Source organism: Chelonia mydas, chromosome 20, assembly GCF_015237465.2.
Source record: "Chelonia mydas isolate rCheMyd1 chromosome 20, rCheMyd1.pri.v2, whole genome shotgun sequence".
In the NCBI taxonomy this organism is placed as follows: domain Eukaryota; kingdom Metazoa; phylum Chordata; order Testudines; family Cheloniidae; genus Chelonia; species Chelonia mydas.
The window spans coordinates 18,244,963-18,269,768 of record NC_051260.2 but is presented as its reverse complement, the minus strand read 5'-3'; the positions used below and the strand labels follow the sequence as shown (position 1 = coordinate 18,269,768).

At 57.6% G+C, this 24,806-nt stretch overlaps 1 protein-coding gene across 2 annotated transcripts in view; it reads right to left on the bottom strand.

The window, feature by feature from the left end:
• OLFM2 (olfactomedin 2) overlaps window positions 1-24,806 on the bottom strand; it is an 88,546-nt gene that overhangs the window by 32,375 nt on the left and 31,365 nt on the right. For both annotated transcript variants that reach the window (XM_037887708.2, XM_037887707.2), the window contains exon 2: window positions 4,392-4,541. In XM_037887708.2, coding sequence (XP_037743636.1) covers window positions 4,392-4,541 — 150 coding nt within the window. The remainder of the gene's footprint in view (window positions 1-4,391; window positions 4,542-24,806) is intronic.

Here is a 24,806-nt window from a genome sequence, read left to right as displayed (position 1 = left end):
TCCTTGTGACCCCCGTCTGGCCGCACCCATCACGCCGACCAACCCAGCCTCGCGGGGTCCTTGTGACCCCCATCTGTCCGCATACATCACGCCGACCAACCTGGCCTCGCGGGGTCCTTGTGACCCCCATCTGTCCACACCTATCACGCCAACCAACCCGGCCTCGCGGGGTCCTTGTGACCCCCGTCTGTTCGCACCTATCACGCCGACCAACCCGGCCTCGCGGGGTCCTTGTGACCCCCGTCTGTCCGCACTCACACTTTTTCTCTAGGGCTGGCAGCTCTTTGGGGCAGGCCTGTGTCTTTGTTCTGTGCCTGAGCCGCGCCCAGCACAGCGGGGTTGTGGTCTGTGCCCGGGGCTCCTAGACGCTACTGTAGCACACCTAATAAATAATGTTCAGGGCCAAGCAGGGGGCCCTGGGCCATGACTAGAGCTCCTAGGCACTAGGGTAACCTTCCCCAATGGCCCCCTGCCCCCCCAGGCGGGGGTGCAGTACGGGGGCTGTGAGATACACTTACTACATAATTATAAAGATGCAGGGATATCGGCTTCATCATGGGTGGCACAAGCCAGCCCAAGAGAGCCAGCGCCCAGCATAAGCAGCATAAACAATTGCTTAGGGCCCCGAGGAGCTCAAGGGGCCCCCTGCTAATTATCAGTGGGTGTTTTGTGGGGGGGGGGCGAATACATTCCTGCTTCGGGCCCCAGGGGCCGAGCCCCGGCTCTGCAGCCCAGAACACTGGGCATGTTCTCGCGGGCCGCGTCTTGGCCGCTGGCTGCAGCCGGGCTCCTTGGAGTAAAGCCGGCAGGGATGGGCCGAGCCGCGCTGCAGCCCACCTCTGACAGCAGGGGAGATGCCTCTGAGGGACTCAGCCAGAGCAGCTGTGACCCTGGGGCTCCCGAACCTCGGCACTGGCCTCTGACGCCGCGCTCTGGGCTTGTCTGCCCCGGCCCCCCTCCGTGCAAAGTCATTCCTATTCTCACTGCCAGCTAGCAGCCAGGAAAGGCCAGGAACAGAGAGGAGCCATTCCCTACTCCCGGCCCACTTCTCCTGTTGTTATTAGGCGTTATTTGCCTTCAGCTAGCAGCTGGGGCCCTGCCTGAGATCTGCGTGCCAGGCACTGCATGGACACAAAGCGAGAGACAGTCCCTGCCCCATGAAGCTCAGCGCCTGAACAGACAGAGGAGGAGAGGGGAAACAGCAGAGTTTTCCAGATCTGACGATGTGACGCAGCAGGGAGGGGGGAGTGTGACCTGGGAATGTGCCCTGGGGATGGGAGACCTGAGAGCCTGTCACCTGAGCCAGGAGGGGGAGGGGGAGGTGACACCTCTGCCCAGGAATGTGAACAGAGGCTGCAGAAGGGAGCCTGCGGGGGGGGGGGGGGGGGGGGGGGGGGGGGGTTAGTTTCAGTTGGGGGCTGGGGGGAGGAACGCAGGGAACCCCAGGGCTGGGGTCTAAGCTCCCTGCTCCCCCAGAAGGACTTTACTGAGGGGTCCTGGGTGTCCCCACAAGCTCTGTTTTGGACTGTGTTCCTGTTGTCCAATAAACCTTCTGTTTTACTGGCTGGCTGAGAGTCTCAGTGAATCCCAGGAAGAGGGGTGCAGGGCCTGGACTCCCCCACACTCTGTGACATCAGAGCTGCAGAGCACCCACAAATCTTAAGGGACGGGAGCTGCGTGCGCTCAGAAATCAGCTGCTGTTACCGAGGGGGCAGAATGTGGACTTAGATCTGAGGCTCCAGCGGGGCTCCTGGAATCGGTTTTGGAGACCGGGCCCAGGCTGGGAAAGCTTGATCCAGGCTCTCTTTGCCCCGAGTAGCCACAGAGGCAGGGTGTCTTCATTCCGTCACCAGGCGCTGGGAGGCGGTGGGGGGCAGCGGGTAGGGGTGTGAACCTGGATTCTACACCCAGCTCTGACGCCCACCCACTGGGCGAGCTTGGGTAAGACACCTCCCCTCCGTGTGCCCGCCTCCCTTCCCACCCTTTGTCTGCCCCGTGAGCATCTCGCCCCGGGGTCTGCCAGCATCTCGCACAATGAGGCCTCTGGAAATCGCCTGCTCTTTTATTGCACACGGTCAGTCGTGATTTGACTCTAATCTCCCCCTTGGCTGGAGGTGCGTCCGTGTCGCTGCCTGAGATTCCCGGTCTTGAAGGCAGATGATAGAAATCAGTGGCTGCCTTGTTCAACCCCTTCCCTGCGAGGCCCGACCCGGCCGTCAGGAGGGAGCGCGTTGCCTGACGGGACTGCGGCCTGAGAACCGCTTCGGGTTAGCTGTCCGTCAGGTTTACCCGTTATAACACCACAGCGGGCTCACTGCGTGCAGGGCTGACGAACAGTGTGTTACTGCTTCGCCCGCCAACCTTGTCACTCCCATGCTCCCAGACACACAGTGGCCCGCGCTGGTGGTCGTAACAACTCACTGCAGTCACGTTACATCTCTGATAGCAGCTCTCCATCATTCGAATGGCTCTGGGGAACCAGGACGTTCCCATCTCCGCATCTCAGATAGAATGTAAAGGCATTAAAGATGCTCATGCCGGCAAATAGCCACTTTCCCCACAGATGGGGGGGCAGGGGGGCAGAGACAGAGAGAGCACTGCCATCATTTCTAGCATTGAAGAGTGCTCAGCTACAGTGAGGAAGGAGCCACCCAAAGACAATCGCCAGCTAGCCAGAGGGTCTGAGGCTAGGTGGACAGATCAGAGAGAGGGGTGCGTATAGGTAGGTAGAGAGGGAACTGGAGAACTGGTCTGAATTCAACAAGGTGAAATTCAATAAAGAGAAGTGCAAAGCACCACACCTGGGAAGGAAGAATCAGATGCACGATTACAGCGTGGGGACGCTGCCCAGTACTGCTGCAAAGAGCTGGGGGTTCTCGTGGATCCCACACTGAAGGAGTCAACAACGTGATGCAGTTGCAAAAAAGGCAAATGTCGTTCTGGGCTGTATGAACAGACATGTCGTCTACAACGCATGGGAAGTCACTGTCCTGCCCTCAGCTGGAGCCCTGCACCCCTGTCTGGGCCGCAGGCTGCAGGAAAGTTGTGAACAAACTGCAGAGCATCTAGCAGCAAAGATGATCCAAGATTTAGAAAACCTGACCCATGAGACAAGGTACAAAACCCCGGGCACATTTAGTCTTGAGACAAGAAGGTTCAGCAGGGATCTGATAAATCTTCAAATCTGTGACGGGCTTTTATAGAGAGGACAGTGATCAGTGTTTCTCCATGGCCACTGGAGGTAGGGCAAGAGTCTGCAGCCAGGATGATGTAGGCTCGATATTCGGAAAACCTGCCTAACTCCCCAGGGTGTGAAGCTCTGCGGGAGGTTCCCAAGAGGGCTGGGGAATCCCCGTCACTGGAGGGTTTTAATTACAGGTGGACAAACCCGTGTCAGGGCAGCTCTGGGTTTTCTTGGTCCTGCCTCAATGCTGGGGATTGCTCCCAGCCCCACATTTCCAGGATTCGGCGGGAGCTCGCTCACCCTGTGAGCAGGGGCTGTCTCTCGCTCTGGGTCTGCCCAACGCCCAGCACCACAGGGCCCTGATTGGTGACTGGCCCCACCAGCCGCGACTGCAACAGCAGTCACAAGGGTGAATATCTGGCCCCTGGGGCTAAGTGGGGCGTGGGCCTTTACCTGCACTCTGCGGGGGGCTGCTTCTCACCCCCACCAGACCTGGCTCTAGTGGGGAGGAGGCCGCTCCCCACTGTTTCACCACATCACGCTGACAGAGGGGCTTACGCCCACCCCAAGCGCCACCCACCCCTCTGCTCCCCGCCAGCTGCTCCCCTGCACTGGTGCTGACATTAGTAGCTCCAGGCACAGCCATAAATCCGGGGACTCGCCCCTCCCTGATCGGACTAATACATACGTTATTTGCAGGTTCAGAGTCAATAACAAGTTGGCTTCCCTGGCAGGAAGCGACGGGATTAATTGCATTCAAATCAGCTAGGATGGATTTGCTGCTCACCCTCCATTAGGAGCAACACAGACCCCATTTGAATGTCATTAGCGGAGGGAAGGGAACTCCTGCCTGGCTTCCCCCACCACCCTCTCCCTCCGTGGCTGCACTGGGCTTTCGGCTCAAAGCAGCCTGCTGCCAACATTTGCACGGGGCTGGAGAAAAACCGTTGCAATTAGGTGTTGGGGAAGTGGGTGCTAAGGACTTCCAGGGACGTGAGCATTTCCCAGGACAGAGAAAGACCAAGCCGCTGCTCCACACCCATTCCTATTGGCGCAGAGGGGAGGAGGCGCGCCGCGGCACACGGCTGCAAGGAGCAGCTGGGACAGGCTCAACACCACCCTGAAGGCTGGGGAACTCGGACAGCCAGTCCGTCCAGAGGCAGCGTAACCCCAGGTCTGTGTGCAGGAGCAAAGCCGAGGCTCTTACCTTTTCCATCAGCTGCCGGAGCTGCCGGCTGCGCAGGTCTCGGGAGCAGGTGCCCTGCACTGGGATGACCGCTGTGCAGAGGCATTTGCCATCGGGGGCTTGAGCGGAGGTGTAAACTTGCCATCCATCATCGGGGCTTTGGAAGAGAGTCTGCAACAGAGAGGGAGGAGACTCATCGGCCTGACTTATCCCATGGCTGCTACTTGGCTTCAGAGCCTTTGGGGAGGGACCCTGTCAAAGGCTCTCTTGAAGTCCAAGGATACCCTGTGCACTGGATCCCCCTGGGCCACCCCTTTGGCGACCCCCTCAGAGAATTCGAATAGATCGGTGAGGCGCGATTTCCCTTTTACAAAAGCCGGGGCGACTCTTCCCCACCACCCTGTGGCTACCTACGCCGCTGATCACTCTGACCTTCACTACAGTGTCAATCGATTGGCCTGGTACTGAAGTCATGCTCCCCGGCCTGGGATTGCCAGGATCCCCTCTGGAGCCTGTGTAAAAACCAGTGTTATCTTAGCTCGTCTCCCTTCATCGGGAGCAGAGGCTGATTTAAGCGAGAGGTTACACGCTCCTGTCAGTAGTTCTGCAGTCTCAGATCTGAGTTCACAGAATCAGAAAACATCAGGGTTGGACGGGACCTCAGGAGGTATCTAGTCAGAACTCCGGCTTAAATACCATCTGTTCCTCGTGACTTCCTACTTCAGGTTGTTCTAAAATCTCCTTTACTGACACCTCAGTCTGGGCCAGGTCCTCAGATCTGTGACCTAAACAGAATGGCTCAGATGTGAGAGTCTCCCTCCCATCCATCTTCTGCAGTGAATCCTGACGCAAAGAATTCATGTAGCTTCTCTGCAACAGCCTGGTCTTCCTTGGGGGCTCCTTTAGCACCTCGATTGTCCAGGGGCCTCACTGATTGTTTGGCAGCTTCCTGCTGCTGATGCACTTAACAAGTTGCCCTTCAAATTCTTTTTTGGCCTGTCTTGATTATACTTTTACACTTGACTTGCCTGAGTTCATGCTCCTTGCTATTTTCCAATTTGACTTACAATTTTTAAAGGATGCCTTTTTGCCCCTAACTGCCTTTCCTACTGTGTTGTTCAGCCATGGTGGCATTTTTTTGGTCTTTTCTTTTTAATTTGGAATATGCATTTAGTTTGAGCCTCTATTATGGTGTTTTTAAGATGTTTCCATTCAGCTTTCAAGAATTTCACTCTTGGGACTGTTCCTTTTAATTTCCCTTTAACTAGCTTCTTCATTTTTGTGTAGTTCCCCTTTTTGAAGTTAAATGCTACTGTGGTGGGCTCCTTTGGTATTTCCCCGAGTACAAGGGATGTTACATTTAATTACACCATGGTTGCTACGACTGAGCCGTTCAGCTACGTTCACCTCTTGGACCAGATCCTGTTCGCCACTTAGGACTAAATCAAGAATTGCCTCTCCTCTGGTGGGTTCCAGGACGAGCTGCTCCAAGAAACAGCCATTAATGGGGTCTAGAAATTTTACCTCTGTATCCCATCCTGAGGGGACATTCCCAGTCCATATGGGGATAGCTGAAATCCCTCATTATTACTGAGTTTTCTATTTCTGTAGCCTCTCTACTCTCCCTGGGCATTTCACAATCACCGTGGCCATGCTGGTCAGGGGGTCGGTAGTACATTCCTACTGCTAGACTCTTATTTTTCAAGCAGGCAATTTTCTATGGTACCGTTAGATTCATTTAAGATTTTTGCTACATTTCACTCTATGCTTTCGCTTGCACCCAGTGCACCATCCCCACCAGCACAACCTCCTCTGTCGTTCCTGCACGTTTGGTGCCCTGGCACTCCCGTGCCCCACTGATTATCACTGTTCCACCAAGTGTCGGTGATGCCTGTTATATCAGGATCCTCAATTAGTAGCAGGCACTTGGGGTCACCCAACTTCGTCTTTAGACTCCTAGCACTTGTACACAAGCGTCTATAAAATGTGTCAATATTCCGGCATCTGCCTTCACGGGATGTAACGGACTGGGACTGGTTTTCGTTTGACTGTTTCTCGTCAGTTCCTACCAGTCCTCTATCAACTTCTATCCTTTCCTCGTTACTAGGAAATAGAGAATCCCCTTCAATAAATCCTCCCCTCTGGGATGGCTCTGTCCCAACTGTGTGCGCCCCTGCGCCTGTCGGCTTTCCCCTAGCCCTTCGGTCAAAAACTCCTCTTGGGCCTTTTTAATTTTCCAGGCCATCCAGCTGGTTCTGGTTTGGTTTAGGTGGAGCCCATCGTGCCTGTGGAGGCTCCTCCTTTGCCAAAAGAGTCCCCAGTTCTGAATAAACCTAAACCCCTTCTCCCTACACCATCGCCTCACCTGCACGTTAAGACCCTGCAGCTCCGCCTGTCTGCCCGGCCCTGCGCATGGAACTGGAAACATCACCAGATACTTGCTCCCCGCAAGTTCTTAATCCTAGGGGTGACGTATGGGCAAAGCCCTCATGGAGTCTGTCCCATGACTGCAGGCTTTTGGCTAGAGCTGGCATCCAACGCCTTGGATCCCAGCACTCCATGGACATCTTGTGGTCTTTGACGTCACGCTAAGACACATCACTGACCCAAAGTGGCGCTGAGGGTTGACGCAGGGACTGGCAGCAGGGAGGAGGAAGAAGGGGCGGGTAGAGTTATGCTAAGAAAAGGTGTGGGCAACAGAGGTGTGGTTGGCAACCTAATGCATCATAAATCCCCTGGCAGCAACGCAGACTTCCTAGTCACTCCGTCTCTCTGTGCCTCTGCGGATACCAGCCCTGGCCTGCCGCAGGGATGTCAGGGTAAATACGGTAGAGGTGGTGAGGCTCAGACAGCAGAGGGGGGGGGCAGAGATAGAGTTAGGGGCTCAGCTTCTGACAGAATTCTCAGGTGAGCTGGATTCTTCATTGGGAACCTTTTAAATCCCTCCCACCTCCGCCAACGTACTGTTTTTCTCTGTGTGTCAGACCCACACGCCTCCATCCTCCCTTTCCGGGCAAGGAGCAAGGTGCAAATTAACACCGGTTGCTCCTGCAGGGCCAAGCGCACGGAGAGCCCGGCACAGACACAGTGCGAGTGCAAAGGATCTGTGATGTGTGTACCCGCCCACTCTCGGTGCCGTACAATAAACAGGAACGTGACGCAGGAGCGAACGGTGGGATAACATCCACGGAGCGGGCTACAAACATCGTACGGGGACCGTGCGAGGCCGGGGCCCCCGCGATGATGGGCTCACACAGAGCGAGAGGTGCCCCCTGCCCAGAGAAGCCGGACTAGCCAAGGGAAGGATCAGTTCCCCATTTTACAGAAGGGCTCAAAGAGATGCAAAAAGGTCCCAGCCACGAATCAAACCCAGGTTACCGGCATCCTGATCCAGCTCCTTCTCCTCACAGCGGCCAGGAAGCCAGTGGGAGCCTTTGCCCGGACTCCTGCGAGGTTTGGCCCAGGGCCGAAGGACAGGAACAGGGAGCGACGGCCCCATGGCACTGACCCTGCGGGCTTTATCGTAGTTCCCACCAGGCCCTTTGGCTCTCCAAACACCGGTGCTGCACTATGCTCTGTTACTCAACCTCTGGGGGGGGGGCCAGCCTTGGGCTGGGTGAAGGACGGGCGTTATTTGCCACCCAAAGTTCTAAACAAAGAATAAATTCATTTGCTTTGAAGTTTGTCATGGAACATTTCAATTTTTCAAAGAAATGCTGGTTTAGCATCAAGGGCTTAACAGTCGTTTCGGTTTGGTTTTTTGCATCTCTGGGGGGGACAAAAGGGAAAGAAAGAAGGGGGAGAAAACAAAAAAACAAAATGAAAAATGAAACTTTTCCAGTTTTCAAAAACTAACTATTTGATTTGAAACAAGAGAAAAGTAAAGTTTTCACTTTGCTTTTACCTAGTATTGAAAAAAAGCAAAGAGCATCATATTTTGGTCAGAATTTACACTTTGTCCTAAAAGCCTTTTTCTGCCCCAAAACCACCCCAAGAGATTGGGGCAAATGCTATGCAGCATCACAGGACCAGCACCCCCCTTCCAGAGCTTCCAGCAGCCTAGAACTGGGGAGACCTGGGCTAGACCCTACTCCACCACCAACCCCGCGTGGCTTTGGGAAAGTCACTTGCCTTTCTCTGGGTCTCAGCTCCTGCCTGCGAGAGGGGGAAATCATACTGCCTTCGCTGACAGTGCAGAGAAACACATTACATGGTTGTGAGGTGCTCAGATCCGGCGGTCACGGGGCCTGATAAGTACCCACAACTCCGAGGCTGCAAACACCATGGTTTAGCTCATTGGCAGGACCAGACCCACGCAATGCCCCCTCTGTTTTAAACATTCCCACCTCTATTCCCGTGCTTGGGACCCGGTTCCCATTCGGCTTGGATAGATTATCACTTTCCTGTTCCCAAGACCTGTTCCCACTCAGCTGGGGCGGATTATCACTTTCCCATCCCCGGGACCGGTTCCCACTCAGCCGGGACGCCAGGGCGAATTATTGCTTTCCCGTCCCTGGGACCGGCTCCCATTCGGCCGGGGCAGATTATCGCTTTCCCGTCCCTGGGACCGACTCCCATTCGGCCGGGACGCCGGGGCGGATTATCGCTTTCCCGTCCCTGGGACCGGCTCCCATTCGGCCGGGATGCCGGGGCGGATTATCACTTTCCCGTCCCTGGGACCGGCTCCCATTCGGCCGGGGCGGATTATCGCTTTCCCGTCCCTGGGACCAGTTCCCATTCGGCCGGGGCGGATTATCGCTTTCCCGTCCCCAGGACTAGCTCCCATTCGGCCGGGACGGATTATCACTTTCTAACAAATGCTGACAAGTGGGACACAAGCGGGGCTGGAGCTCTCCTTCCAGGCCAGCTCTGAGAGAGCTGCTAACTGGGGCCTGACCTACTTTGTACGTCCCAGCCCCCCCCGCTAAGTGCCGCAGCTTCCGTCCCTCTGCTCCTTCGCCCCCCGCCCAGGCCTTTCGCAGGCCCCTGGAGGACGAGCTGGGGGTGGGGGACCGGCCAGCCCACCAACCGGAGGACGCGCCCTTGTGAAGAAGCACGGCCTGTATTCCACAGCACACGTCTGGGGGGAACCCCCAAGCCAGGGCGCGGGGACGGAGAGGCGCTGATCGGGAGAGGACAGAATAGGTCACGCCCCAACTCGTTACACGAGGGCAGCGCGTCCCGGAGCAGCAGCAGCAGCTAAAAACAGGGGCGGCTCCGTGAACAGCGGGATTCCAGTTATGGATCAGCAAAGCCCCGACCGCTGCCACGTGCACAGGGCTGGCCCCTGCGGCTCTCTCGGTCCGGCCACCCCCTCAGGGCGGACGCCCCTCAGCTGCGCGTCCCGGCGTGCTGCGGCTCCCCCAAGCGGGCCGGGGCCGACAGAGCAGCTCCCCCACGCGGCCAGGCTCCAGGGGCACCGGGGCCGACGCAGCAGCTCCCCAAGCAGCAGGGCCTTTAGCACTATGCCCGAGGCAGGCTCGTTACCGAGGCAGCAGGAAGGGCGGATACCCGTGTTTCAAGCCCAGCATGCCCGGCTCGGAGCAGGGCTGCCAACGCCAAGCGCTCAAAAGCCGTGAGCCAGCTCCCCCCCAGATCATGAGATTGGCTCAAAAGCCAAGAGATTTTATAAACACCGCTGGGGTTTGGCACACTCGCCACCTCGTTTCAAGCCTCTACGGCCACGCCTGGGCCACGTTTCCTGGCGTTCCTCCCCAGATTCACCCGCGCCCGGGCCACGTTTCCGGGCGTTCCTCCCCAGATTCGCCCATGCCCAGGTCACGTTTCCGGGCGTTCCTCCCCAGATTTGCCCACGCCTGGGTCACGTTTCCGGGCGTCCCTCCCCAGATTCGCCCGCGCCCGGGCCACGTTTCCAGGCGTTCCTCCCCAGATTCGCCCAATTTTTTTTGCCAAATCAAGGAGCAGGGACTGGGAGGGGAATATAATGGACGGTTTTTAATATGAAACGTGGATCTGTCCTTCATCCTGATGACTCCGTATTAACGGCTGGCCAAAGCCCCCCACGAGCTGAACAACGACTTTCCCTACGATGCTTCTGCCGCTGCTCTGCTGCCAGCCGGCTCCGGGAAGGCAGCCGAAAGTTGTCTGTACTCCAGGAAGTCCTGGAGAATTCACGGCTTGGAATTCCGCATGGAAGAGCAGTTAGGTGAAGCTGCTCTACCCCACCTGCCTTTGCATAAAGTCACTGGGGCAGACAGAAAACAGCCTTGTGCCTGGAACCTCTCAAGCCTGGCCGTGAGCTCCCTTTCTTCTTGCCGGGGCTGGGCAGACAGCTGTCGTTGTGAAGTAAAGGAACGCTGCCCTTTGCCAGAACGTGACAGACGCAGCTACGGCGTCCGCAGTGCTAAGAAGAGTCGCGCTCCCGCGGTGCCTGCGGCTTTTGGGTGGGTAGCTCCGGCAGCACCGACAGTCACAGACACGCCGGGCTGCAAAGGCCCTCAAGGGGCCATGCACCCCCCACACACACTGCGGCAGGCTCCGGGAACAGGTGGCCCCGGTTCAGCAGCGCAGCACAAGGGGTGAAGATCACCCTCCTTCGATGCACGCTCCTGCCCAGGACGCCGGACGGGAGCTACAGGAGAAGCCTGGGAACTCTGTGCTGCATGGCTTGCTGACTGTTTGGGTCGCACCTTCCAGAGCAGAGGGTGTGTGCGGTTCTCTTCCCTTTGCTCAATTGTGGGGACTCCCCCCCGCACGAGCTGGGGCGAGTCGCTGCAGCTCTCGGTTCTCCACCTGTACCACACGGATGATCGTTTTGCCTTGTCCACGTAGGTCAGGAGTCCGTGCAGAGCCTGGCACCAGGGGACCCGGATCTCCACTGGGACCACAGGGCTGCTGCTAACACCACCTCAGGGGCGTGTTTCTCGGCCAGTTTCCCGACTGGTGTAACTGCACTGACTCGAAGGGAATCTGGCCCTGTGTTTCCCTGGTGGCGACCGTCTGCACCTGGTAGAGGAACGAGACAATTTCCCGCAGCCCCGAACCGTCCGTGTCTCGTGCTGACACATGAACGACATGCGGTGCCTTCGGGGGAGAGGCACTGAGCGAGCCCTCTATCAAACTGCAAAACTCAGACCCTTTTATCTAACAGTCATGGGATTGATGTTTCGGTAATTCCCTGTGCTGAGGTGACTCTCCCCGCAGGGGAGAAAAGCTACACGAACAAAATGCTAATTTATTTCCTCTAATTTCAGGTCCCTTTGCACATACTTGATGAGTTTGCCACGACTGAAGTGACAAAGAGCCCTGCTCATCACAGACCGGCGGAGAGGTGAATAGACGCCACCCCGGAGCCTGGGCAAACTGTTCCCTGCCTGCATGGAGGCCACAAGCAGTGAGAAAGGACTGACGAGGGAATGGCAATTAGGACGGAGCCTTTTAGGAGGAGGCAGGGGACCAATCAGCTGTTTCAGCCTCTGCTCCTCGAGGGTGAGCTCAGGGCCTGGCGCCCCAAGGTCCCTCACCCCTGGGAAGGGCCCAGCACGAGCTGCAGCAGGGCTGAAGTGGGGCCTAGCCCCTGCCCATGGGTGAAGGGCTGGGTGGGCTGAGGCTTTGCGCTGGACCCTGCCCCGGGTGTGAATTTCTGCCCTACGGGGCCCATCCTCTTGCATTATATCGGCTGGGGGTGCTGCCCACAGGCCGCAGCGGGGTGACCAGACCCCTGCTGCCACGCACTCGCTGCGAGACGCCCACGACAGGGAGTCAGGTGGTGTGAACAGGATCATGAAAACGCAGCTCCCTCCCCCCCCACGCACTCCGATTTCTCTCATTCACCCCCCACCTCCACACTCCCTGTCCCCCAACCCCCCCCGATTTCTAGGCACAGACACACCAGACTCTCCTGCAGCAGTGAGCAGTCGGGTCCCCCATCACGTTGGTCAGGACAATGCTTCTGCCCCACCCAGCACTGCTGCAGGCCTTGCGCCCGGGCCCTCGGGGGCTGTCTGCACGCCCGGCGTGCCTGTCTGTCACGCTCTCGCCCGTCCGTCACGCTCTCGCCCGTCAAGGTGGAGTCCTCCCCAGGTCATACATATGGCCTGGCTCAGCTGCCCTGCCTAGTCACAGCGTGTCCCGGCAGTCCGCCCTGGGGGTCAGGCAGGCGTCTGGGACCAGGGAGATGGTTCAGTTCCTGGCTCTGCCGCTGATTCCCTGTGTGACCTCGAGCAAATCATTTAACAGCTCTGTGCCTCCGTCCCCTCGTCAGGAAAAAGGGGTAAGAATCCTTCCAGTGCAGTGAAATCAAGGCGAAAGCATCTGGCACAGGGGCCAGAGGGTGGCTCTGTGGGAGTGCGAGCTACAGCCTCAGACCGGCCCCATGTCCCCTGCTCAGAACGACATCGGAGGCTCTCACTGGGCAGAATTTTCCAAAGCACCTTTGGCGCCTAAGTCCCATTCAATCAGGTGCCTTAATCCCTTAGGCACATGCAAAAATATTCCCCGTTCCCCATGGAGAGACCAGAACCTCCCCATGCTGAGCGGAGGACTGGGCAGCCGGCAGAAAGGGCCTCTGACACCGGTCCCTGCTCAGCGGGCGCCAGCAGAGACGAGGAGTTTCGTAGGAAGGAGAATATCCAGAGTTACCCCAGTGAGCGTTAAAACAACAGGACACACAGGAGTCCTGGCTGGGCTGCTGCTCTGGGGTGCAGGCTGACCCCTAACCACTAGACTGGGGGGGAACTTCCACCAGGCCCAGGTTACCCCAAGCACTTTCCTCGGCAGCCGGAGAGCACAGACTAGGCTGGATGGCCCCTGCTCTGAGCCGATCTGGCAAATCTCTGCTCCCGTCTCGAGGCTCCCATGAGGCTGCCTCTCCCCCGCCCCGATCTCCCTGGTCAGGGTTCCCGGCCAATCCCAGCATCTTTTCTTTGCTGATGGCTGCAACTGAGCCGCTGACCAGGCCCCGCTGGGCCGGCAGGGGCTACTCCCCGTGGCAGCGTGCATGCCAGGAATGTCCCTTCCTTCCCCGCCTGCCTGCTTCATTCAGGCCATAAGCCGGCACTTCTGCGCTGGGTCGTTTAACATTTCCTGGGCAATTCATCATGATTAAGTATGAAAATCAACAGCAAACTCGTCTCTCTTGGCTGCCACTGCACTGGGCCGGGCAGAGACAAATGACCTGGTGCCTGTAATGAGCCGGGGACGATACTTTGCTCGGCGCACAGTGGTTTTAACATCGTGTTTCACATGGGAAGGGACGGATTGGACACGGCGCAGGATAAAACTGCTCTCAAATCTCCAGCCCAATGGGTAGAAATTAGCAGACAGTGGGGTAACACGCTCCCTGATGATACTGAATCCCGGAGCCATCGCAGGGGGAGCAAACGCCCGAAGACAGGAGCAGAGCGACTGCCCACGCTCCTCCAGGCCAGGCCTGCCTCTGTCGGCAGCACGCGGGAAGCGACGCCTCTGAGACCTCGTCCAGGCTGGGAACGAGCCCCGCTTTCCCCACTCGACGTCGGGCACCAGTGGAGTTCAGCCCCGGGCTAAGTCTGACCGATGCAAATCACCGCTTTCCTGGCCCCTGGCAGCGTCACTGCTGGGCTGATGTCAGGGCAAACCTCCCATGAGAGCTGCCAGGAGGCTGGACGGTTAAAGCACTAGGCTGGGGCACAGGAGATCCGGGTTCAAGTGGGGCAGAGCCCTCTCTGCTTTGTCTGTGAGCTCGTGGGGGCAGGGGCTGTCTGTCCCCCTGTCCGTGCAGCGCCCGGCCCGACAGGGCCCCAATCTCAGCTGGGGTTTCGAGGTGCGACCATCAGGGAACGGGCTTTGAACTCTAACCCTGCCTGTCCCCTTCTCCAGCCAGGGGCTGCTGCAGAAACAAGCGAAGGAGATTAAGTCTTCTCTCCGGGGGTCTCTTCGCTTCGAGCTGCCGTCTGAATGGTCACAAGGGTGGGGCTGCGGTTTCAGCGCACGAACAAGGACGGGGTGGATTTCACAATGAACCTTTGGGGGAAAAGTGAGATTTCAAACCCAGAGCGCTTCTGTTCTCCACCCCACCAAACCTTCTCCTATCTATAGCCCCTTCCCCTGGGGCGTCACCTCACATCTGGCTGCACCATCAGCACCTGCAAAGAGATGGGTCCAGAGTCAGGCACCGCACTGTGCAGTTCTGCCTGGGATCAGCGTTTGCTCCCAGAGGAGGGGGTCACAGCTGTGCGGGCAAGGCCCAGTCCACACAAACACGGCGGTGGAGTGACCAGCACCAACCCCCTGTGCGGACGCACCTACTTCAACTCAAAGCAGGCTTCTTGTCCCGTGATTGTCAAGCACCCGGCACTGCTGGGCTGAAGCCTCCGGCTGCTGCCACGGTGGAGAAATCATGAAAAGCTGCGCCTGCAATTGAAGGACCGTTACGCAGGGCTGAGCAGGAACACAACCAAGGGCAAGCGGCTTCCTGCAGCAGCCTCCCACCAAGTTACTCCTCCTCCCTGTCCTCTCTCCACCCAGTTGTGATGAGTTGTGTCGGGCAGGGAAAGGCAGGGAGGGACTGGGTTGCTGGTGCTGGGGTGTGTTTGTGCACACTCATTGTGTGTGCGTACAGCAATCCATGCAGAAATAACCCCGCCCAAGTCCTCCCCGCAATCTCTGCGCAGCGCTGTCAAGCCGGGGAGCCATGTCTCCGGGTAATGGCCGTTTAGGAAGGAGGCAGATCTCCTGAACAGCGATGTTCACTTACGGCTATGACAGGTGAATTAATATGATGCATGATTATCAGATGTACTTGTCAGGAAAGACTTAACGCCGACAGCGCTCTGCCTGTCATCGCCCGGGGGCTGGAGAACAGTGCTGTGCCCTTTCTCGTGGGTGCGGACGCACGACACAATTCCTCTGACTGAGAAGCCGCCGTGTCTCACGGAAGGCACTAACCAACACGGCAAACAGGGAAACGTCGCCCACGCCCACCCAGCCCTGCTGCCCCGTGTGCGGGCCGACACGCAGGGGGGCGCTGGCAGGCTGGTGATGCACTTGGAGAGGAAAGTGCCACCAAGTTTTCCCGAGCCCCACATGCGCACGTTTGCACGTGCCCTAGGGACACAAGACGGGTCCTGAACTGGCTGCAGGGAGTTCGCCACACAGCAAATTGGGCACCATGTGCATCGACACCAAGATCCGCCTCCCAGAGCTGGGAGCAGAACCCAGGAGTCCTGCTCCAGACATTACAGCACATGGGCCCCCAGTGTGGTACAACAGATAAATTAGGAATCAGCAATTGGGGCCTGTCATAAATATAAAGGGAAGGGTAAACCTCTTTAAAATCCCTCCTGGCCAACGGAAAAATCCTCTCACCTGTAAAGGGTTAAGAAGCTAAAGGTAACCTCGCTGGCACCTGACCAAAATGACCAATGAGGAGACAAGATACTTTCAAAAGCTGGGAGGAGGGAGAGAAACAAAGGGTCTGTGTCTGTCTGTATGCTGCTTTTGCCGGGGATAGAACAGGAATGGAGTCTTAGAACTTTAGTAAGTAATCTAGCTAGGTATGTGTTAGATTATGATTTCTTTAAATGGCTGAGAAAAGAACTGTGCTGAATAGAATGACTATTCCTGTCTGTGTGTCTTTTTTGTAACTTAAGGTTTTGCCTAGAGGGATTCTCTATGTTTTGAATCTAATTACCCTGTAAGGTATCTACCATCCTGATTTTACAGAGGTGATTCCTTTACTTCTATTAAAAGTCTTCTTGTAAGAAAACTGAATGTTTTTTTTATTGTTCTAAGATCCAAGGGTTTGGGTCTGTGGTCACCTATGCAAATTGGTGAGGATTCTTACCAAACCTTCCCCAGGAAGTGGGGTGCGAGGCTAGGGAGGATTTTGGGGAGAAAGATGTGTCCAAACTACATTTCCCAGTAAACCCAGTTAAAGTTTGGTGGTGGCAGTGGATCCAGGGGCAAAGGATAAAATTAATTTGTACCTTGGGGAAGTTTTAACCTAAGCTGGTGAAAGTAAACTTAGGAAGTTTTCATGCAGGTCCTGACATCTGTACCCTAGAGTTCAGAGTTGGGGCCCTGTCAAGGTTCCTTCCCCAAAGTCCCTTGATCCAGACTCGCTTGGACAGGGGTTCCCCCATGCCTGTCTCATCCTGGTAACAGCCACCCCAGAGCCTGAGTAGCCAGAGGGCTGCAGTGCTTTCCAGTCCTCAGGCCAAAGCCTGTGAGCTCCCTGTGCCCTGAGCTCCAGCCAGGGCCAGCTCACCCAGCCACCCCTCCAGAACAGAACACAACCGCCTTGCACTTGGGGCAGATGTAAAAGGCTTTAAGCCTGCCCTTGGTGCTTCATGTCTGGGACCAGCAATATAAAGCGGAGCAACCTCAGGGCTGCTGTAACTCCAGCTCTGCTCCCCCTGGAGGCGCTGGGGAGCTGAGAAGACCTGCAGACTCTGAAGCTGGGCCCAGCATTTTGAGAAGGTGCTGAAGTGCCCCAGACTGCCATGCTTTGCTGAATCGGCTGCCCGCCTGTGCTGTGGGGTGGGGCCTTTCAGACAGCTCCAGGGGGGAGGGTTCTCAGGGGGCCGTGTCCACTCCCCAGAGTGGGGCCTTTAGCGTCACTGACAGTTGGTCCTGGTGATTCCCTTTTAACCCCCGTCGGGGGGTTCCCAGCACACGAAGCTCTGAAACCAGCTGGAGACGCTAGACCAGGGCCACGGGGAGCGGCTCGTCGCCCTACGCCCAGGCCCCAGCCTCTGCACAGCGCTAGAAATTCCTCCACAGCGCGGACTGGGCCCCAGCACACAGGTCCTGCAGCCCGTCGGGCCTCTCTGGTCCCACGGTCGGCTCCCCTCTGACCGCCTGCGCCCGAGCCTAGCTGCACCGTGCCCCCAGGAGCTGCCAGTGTGGTTAGGATCTAGCAGGCGGTGCGCGAGGTTGCCTATGGCTCATCTCGCTCGCTGCTCCCCGGACAAGGCGGGGAAGGCGACCGCAGCTGCAGCAAGAGCTCAGTGCCCCGGGGGCGAGCGCCCCCGGCAAAACGCCGCGCCCCCCCCAGCCTCCCGCCAGCAGCCTCGCACCCTCCGAGGGCACGGTCCTGTCGGACGTCTCCTCCACTCCTCACGTGCTCAGGGCACGTCTGAGCAGCAAACCAACCCCTGAGGTGCCGAGTCTCAGAGCCCAGAGTGACTGGCTGGGCCGCAGGGCTAACGGTAGTGGCGGGGCCATTCCCGCTCGGGCAGGGCTCTGAATCTCAGACGCCAGGCTCCAGCCCAAGCAGCACTGTCCACACGGCTTTCAGCCCTGCAAGCCCAAGTCAATCGACCCAGGCTCTGAGACTCCCTGCCCCAGCTTCCCTTTGCAGCATAGACGCGCCCTGATGTGACGTTATTGACATAATCTGGGACCGTATCGATCATTGTTGCAACCAAGGTCGTGTAGTGGCACCAAATCCTATATAAAGGGGGTCACATCAGGTGTCTAAGACAAGGTTAAGGTTTGCTGGTTAGGATTATGCTGTCTGTGTGTGTGTATCATTTTTTGTAGTTAAAGTTATGAATAGTGGCTCTATAGTGTCTGTATTTCAAATTTATGCTGTGCTTCTGGGGGACACCCCAGACAAGTTGGTGTCAGATCTGCCTAGCCTGCTGGGTGGCCCATTAAGGACCATCAGCGACACAACTGACCCATTGCGAGAAGGCAGACACGCCTGGGGACTCAGCCAGGCATCCAGGGACCTGCCTATGGACAGGACTCTGAGGTGTTTCCAGGCCATGGGATGGGCAGCTTGTCTTTGGGACAAAGAAAGCAGAGACCACATGGCAAGAGAATACAAAAGAGGCTGCAGCTCCTCCATCTTGTCTTCAATCCTGCTTCTTGCCTCTGGAGGGACTTTGCTACACTGAAGCTTTGAACCAAGGACTGAAAGACCCCTCCCAGCTGTGGGTGTTTTCCAGAGACTTGATTTGAACCTGCCGTTTATTCCATCACTGCTGCAAGCCTGAACCAAGAACTTGGCCGTTACTGTATGTCATTGATTCCATTTAAACAATTCTAGCTCTCGTCTCTATCTTTTTCTGATTATGAGTAAACCTTTAGATTCTAAAGGGTTGGCAACAGCGTGATTTGTGGGTAAGATCTGATTTGTATATTGACGTGGGTCTGGGGCTTGGTCCTTTGGGATCGAGGGAACCTTTTTTTCCTTTTACTGGGGTATTGGTTTTCATAACCATTCGTCCCCATAACGAGTGGCACTGGTGGAGATACTGGGAAACTGGAGTGTCCAAGGGAATTGCTTGTGTGACTTGTGGTTAGCCAGTGGGGTAAGATCGAAGTCCTCTCTGCCTGGCTGGTTTGGTTTGCCTTAGAGGTGGAAAAACCCCAGCCTTGGGCTGTCACTGCCCTGCTTTAAGCAATTTGTCCTGAATTGGCACTCTCAGTGAGGTCCTGCCAGCACCAGCATCGTTACAGTGTCCTGCCGACTACACCACTGTAACGATGCTGGTTCTGGTGGGACCCAACTATCGTCATAGGAAAGAGATCCAGATGAGAGCTAGAATCGCTTAAATGGAATCAGTGACATCCAGTCATGGCGAAGTTCTTGGTTCAGGCTTGCAGCAGTGATGGAATGAACGGCAGGTTCAAATCAAGTCTCTGGAGAACATCCCCAGCTGGGAGGGGTCTTTCAGTCCTTGGTTCAAAGCTTCAGTGTAGCAAAGTCCCTCCAGAGGTAAGAAGCAGGACTGAAGACAAGATGGAGGAGCTGCAGCAGGTTTTTATAGTCTCTTGCCATGTGGTCTCTGCTTTCTTTGTCCTAAAGACAAGCTGCCCATCCCATGTCCTGGAAACACCTCAGAGTTCTGTCCATAGGCAGGTCCCTGCCCGCCTTGCTGAGTCCCCAGGCTGCCTTCTCTCAACGGGTCACTTGTACAGCTGATGGTCCTTAATGGGCCATCCAGCAGGCTAGGCAGAGCTGACACCAACTTGTCTGGGGTGTCACCCAGAAGCAGAGCATAAATTTGAAAAGGATACACACATATAGACAGCATAATCATAACCAGCAACCCATAACCTTGTCTTAGACACCTGATTTGACCCCCTTTATACAGGATTTGGTGCCACTACACAACCTTGGTTGCAACAATGATCTATATGGTCCCAGATTATGTCAATAACGTCACACCTGAGTGATGCTCACCACTACTGCAGCCAGAGGGACCATGCTGCCAGGCCCTGCCCAGACACAACCCCCCCCCCCAGAAGAAATTACAAACCAAGTAGACAAAGGGCACAAGGTGAAACTGAGGCACAGGGAGGGGAAGGGACATACTCCGAGTTGCCCAGCAGGTCAGTGGCAGGGCCAGGAATAGAACCCAGGTGTCCCAGCTCAGTCCCCCATACCCCCTGCCCTGGAGCAGGCTACATAACTTGCCCAAGGCCACCCAGGGCAGAGCAAAGAACCAATCTCAGGCCCACACTCCTAACCCCTGCCCCATCCTGCTGCTCAACTGGCTCACGTCCAATTCCTGGCTCTGCCAGTGATGCCCTGAGCGGCCTTAGGCAAGTCCCTGCGTCTCTCTGTAGCTCAGCTCCCCCCCTGCACAATGCAAGTAACAATCCTGCCGCTGTAGACTGGGAGCTCTTCAGGGTAGGGACCGTCTCCTGCTCTGCCTGCAGCGCTCAGCCTGCTGGGCCCTCGCTCTGGGCGCTGCTGGACACTCAGCACCGCTCTCCTCGTTATCGCCAGCCGCCCCGTTGGGGTGAAAGCTGCAGTCGTTACCCTCAGCAGCCAGAGGCCCCAGCAGCTCATGGCCTGCGTTGGGCAGGCAGACCCGGGCAGCAAGAGGACGAGAGGCGTGGAGGCTGGGTGCGGCAGACCCAGAGCGCCAGCCCCGCTCGGCCACACAGCTGCTCTCGGGGGTAGACAGCCTGCGGCAGCTCCTACCATCACCCCCTCCCACCATCACCAGTGACTTGTGCTGTGTGTGGTGCCCCGACAGCTGGAGCTGGGGGGAGGCCCAGCCTTGCCTCCGCCAGATGTGGAGTCCTCCCCAGCCACGGGCTCCCCCCCCGCTGCCTGCCATTCCTCTCCCGCATCTCACCCGGCAGAGAGCAGCTTAACCTTGTTCTCGGCAAACAGGGCAGTTTTCCACGGCAATGTTCTTCCCACCTACCAACGGGCTGGGAATTATTCTGCTGCCTTGGCTGCGGTAGCCGCAGGCAGAGGCGCTGGGTGAACTCGAGCAGAGGAGGAAGCAGTCCCTCTGCCCTCGCCAGACGTACGGACACCGAACGGCCCCGTGCCCCTCCTGGCCCCGTGCCCCACGGCTGCAGAGGCAGCTGGGAAGCGACAACCAGCTGCTGTGCGGGAACTCGTTTCTGGCTGGGACACCTGCCAATAGCCCGGGCGAGTCCCTGCCGTGGGCTGGGGTGGGCAGCTGCCACCGGCTGCCAGGCCACGGTGCGGCCCAAGCCCAAGGCGTTGGCTGGCTGCAGGAACCCTGGGAACTCCACAGGCTGCACCACGCAGGACGCCAGGCCAGTGTGAGTCTCGCACAATCGGTGAGCTTCCCCCACCAGATTCAGCTCCCGCATCAGGGGTTCGCCCGCCACCGGCAACCGACTCCAGCCCTCTGGGGAATGGTCCTGCACAGCCCACTTGGCCCCCAGGAGGCAGGACAGCTGGGGAGGGGAGGCTCTGGGCCGGGACCCAGGATGCCTGGGTTCTATGCCAGGCTCCCCACATGACCTTTGGTGAGTTCCCGAGGGCCAGGGTCTCGAGAATTCAGCTCCCAAGCAGAGGTCGGGTTTCCCTCTCGGGAGCTTCGGGAAGCCTGGTCCTTTTACTGACTGGGAGCTGAGCTTGCAGGGCGGGCGCCGAGCCCCTGGTAACCCAGCCTGGGGGCTCTGGGGATGCTGCGGGGGGAAGCGCATCTGGGGGCACTGGGGCGACCAGAGCCAGCGCAGCACAGACACAGACCGAGCTTTGCAGTACAAACCCCCGGCCAGAGCCAGCCGCAGAGGGCTCTTCGGGCTCAGCCCGCTGGTTCCGCCCGCTTTCGCAGGGGAAATGAGCGTACGGGACGTAGTATTTATCCCCCCTAAACCCCTACCCCTTCTGCCCGTGCTCTGCTCTGCCGCAGCACAAGGGCCCTGCAACAGCGGCTCGTCACATTACCGGGACAGGGGGTATCGATTACAGCAGCTAATGGACGGGAAATCAATCCGGGAGGGAGCGGCACGCAGGCCCTTTCTCAGCCAGGCTATTAGCAGCCAGGCCAGAGAGATGAACCCACCGCTGCATTCATCAGCGTGGGAGAGCCAGGAACGTTCACCCCCGCGCATGGTGGCAGGGCTGGAAGGAGCCAGGCGGCTGTTGTGCGATTGCTCATACGGATTTTCCCTGCAGGCGAGCTGCAGCCAGGGCCCCTCTATTGGCTAATTGCCTCCAGAGCGGCATCAGAGCACAGGCACGAGAGACCCCATGCCTGGAGTCCCACCATCACGGCACGGTTGCAGCTTTCCTCCTAAAACGTCAGTCCCACGCGCCTGAGATCGTGAGCCTGAAAAACATGAACTGAGCATCACTAATGCAGTGACACTGCCTGGGTCTGCAGAGAGCCTGAGCCCATCGCTCTGAGAGGGGGGAGCTGCCCCAGATGTAACTGACATAGCGACACGGCCTGTGTCTGCAGCGAGCCTGAGCCCATTCCTCTGAGGGGGGGGGGGCTGCCCCAGATGTAACTGACATAGTGACGCGGCCTGGGTCTGCAGAGAGCCTGAGCCCATCGCTCTGAGGGGGGTGGGGGGCTGCCCCAGATGTAACTGACATAGCGACACGGCCTGGGTCTGCAGAGAGCCTGAGCCCATCCCTCTGGGGGAGGGGGGCTGCCCCAGATGTAACTGACATAGTGACGCGGCCTGGGTCTGCAGAGAGCCTGAGCCCATCGCTTTGAGAGGGGGGAGCTGCCCCAGATGTAACTGACATAGCGACACGGCCTGGGTCTGCAGCGAGCCTGAGCCCATTGTTCTGGGGGGGGGGGGGGGGCTGCCCCAGATGTAACTGACATAGTGACGCGGCCTGGGTCTGCAGAGAGCCTGAGCCCATCGCTTTGAGAGGGCGGAGCTGCCCCAGATGTAACTGACATAGCGACACGGCCTGGGTCTGCAGCGAGCCTGAGCCCATTGTTCTGGGGGGGGGGGGGGGGGGCTGCCCCAGATGTAACTGACATAGTGACGCGGCCTGGGTCTGCAGCGAGCCTGAGCCCATTGCTGGGGGGGGGGGGGGGGGGGCTGCCCCAGATGTAACTGACATAGTGACACGGCCTGGGTCTGCAGCGAGCCTGAGCCCATCGCTCTGAGGGGGGGGAGCTGCCCCAGATGTAACTGACATAGCGACACTGCCTGGGTCTGCAGCGAGCCTGAGCCCATTGTTCTGGGGGGGGGGGGGGGCTGCCCCAGATGTAACTGACATAGTGACGCGGCCTGGGTCTGCAGAGAGCCTGAGCCCATCACTCTGAGAGGAGGAGCTGCCCCCAGTGTGACCTCAATGTAGCAATTATTCTAGCCCTGGTCCGATCCAGTCCAGCGGGTCCTACCCCCCGTGTCTGTATTACATGCTCCCAATACAGCCCTGGTTAGCCGTGCTGTGCGTACAGCAATAAAATAATCCACATCCCAGCTGACAAGTCCCAGGGCACCACATCCCGGCAGGCCATTTCCTGTCACATCCCTTCACACCAAGCGCCAGGCTGGGGTGTGACAGGAGCCTGTAACGTGATGCGACAACGTGAAAAAGAGATGTGCAGAGACAAGGGCTTGCTAAGAAATCCAGCTGCTAGGCAAGAGATGTCTTGGGGAGTCTGCTGCCTGCCAAGCATCTTCGTGACAACTCACCATGATGGGAGGGGAGGGGGGAGGCAGCTGCAGAGAATTAAGGACTCTCGGTGCTCCACAATCCGGGGCATCAGCTGGGACGGGGGGAAAAATTTTCCTGTGGGAAACTTCAGGGGGGGAAAATGGTTTTCCCCTCTAAAATTTCCAGCATTTTCCCCCTTTTTTGGATGAAAACCCCCAAACTGAAAACTTAGATTAGGAAACCAGAAAAATTCATTGGGGGGTTAGAGGGGGGCTGTTTTGTTTTCCCCTCCTTCCTCCTCCCCCATTTCTTTCTAATTTTTGGAAACAAAAAGATTCAGTTCAAACAGAATGGAACTTCTCTGATCATTTTCTTTCCTTTCAGCCATGAACCAAAATATCCAGAAAGACGCAAACCTTGCCACAGAAATGCTCCTTTCTTCCAGAAAGCCATTTCACGCTCTAACCCGGGCTCAGACGAGGAGCAGCTTTGGCAACAAGGAGATATTTGCTTTGGGGCTCCTTCAGGTGCATGCCGGAGAAGAGAGGCCATTCCTCAGCACGCAGGAACCGTTCTGCTGTTGCCGGGGGGGAGGGGGGGACTCGTTGTAAGGGACCCACGTCCAGACCGTTTACCGAGGGGTAAGAAATGCCGAGAGCTGGGGGAAGCACATTGCAGACGGGGCAGCCCGTGTCCGGAGAGGGTTCCCTAGGCAGGCAGGCAGGCAGCCCCATTGCAGCCGCCCGGTCAGAACATCAGCAAGCCCCATCCTCCTGGAGTCACGGATTGCCACGGACACCCTCCCGCCCGACCCCCTGGGTAGCGCAGGCCAGAGAATCTCAGCCAGCACCCCGGCACCGAGCCCAATACCAGGGAAATAGCATCATTCGTATTAATTAGCTGTACGGTGGAAGCACCCAGGAGCTTCAGCCATGGCCCAGGCCCGGCATTGTGCCAGGCACTGTACATTAAGTATTAGGTGTATTACAGTAGCACCCAGTAGCCCGATTTAGACCAGGCCCCCCCATTGTGCAGGGTGCTGTACGTTAGTTATTAGGTGTATTATGGTAGTGCCCGGGAGCCCCAGCCATGGCCCAGACCCCCCATTGTGCCAGGTGTGACGATGTGACACAGCAGGGAGGGGGGAGTGTTGACCTGGGAATGTGCCCTGGGGACGGGAGACCTGAGAGCCTGTCACCTGAGCCAGGAGGGGGAGGGGGAGGTAACACCTCTGCCCGGGAATGTGGAGACAGGCTGAGAAGGGAGCCTGCTGGGGGGGTTTAGTTTCAGTTTGATGCTGGGTGGTGGACGCAGGGAACCCCAGGGCTGGGGTCTAAGCTCCCTGCTCCCCCAGAAGGACTTGACTGAGGGGTCCTGGTTGTACCCACAAGCTCTGTTTTGGACTGTGTTCCCGTTGTCCAATAAACCTTCTGTTTTACTGGCTGGCTGAGAGTCTCAGTGAATCCCAGGAAGAGGGGTGCAGGGCCTGGACTCCCCCACACTCCAGGACAACTGGTGGCAGCGGTGGGATGTACTGCACCCCGTGAACGGCGCTTCCTGCAGTAAGTGACTGGGGAACAGTAAAACGAAGGGGGATTGACGGGGACCAGGTGTGCTGAAGATTCAGAGAGACGGTTCCA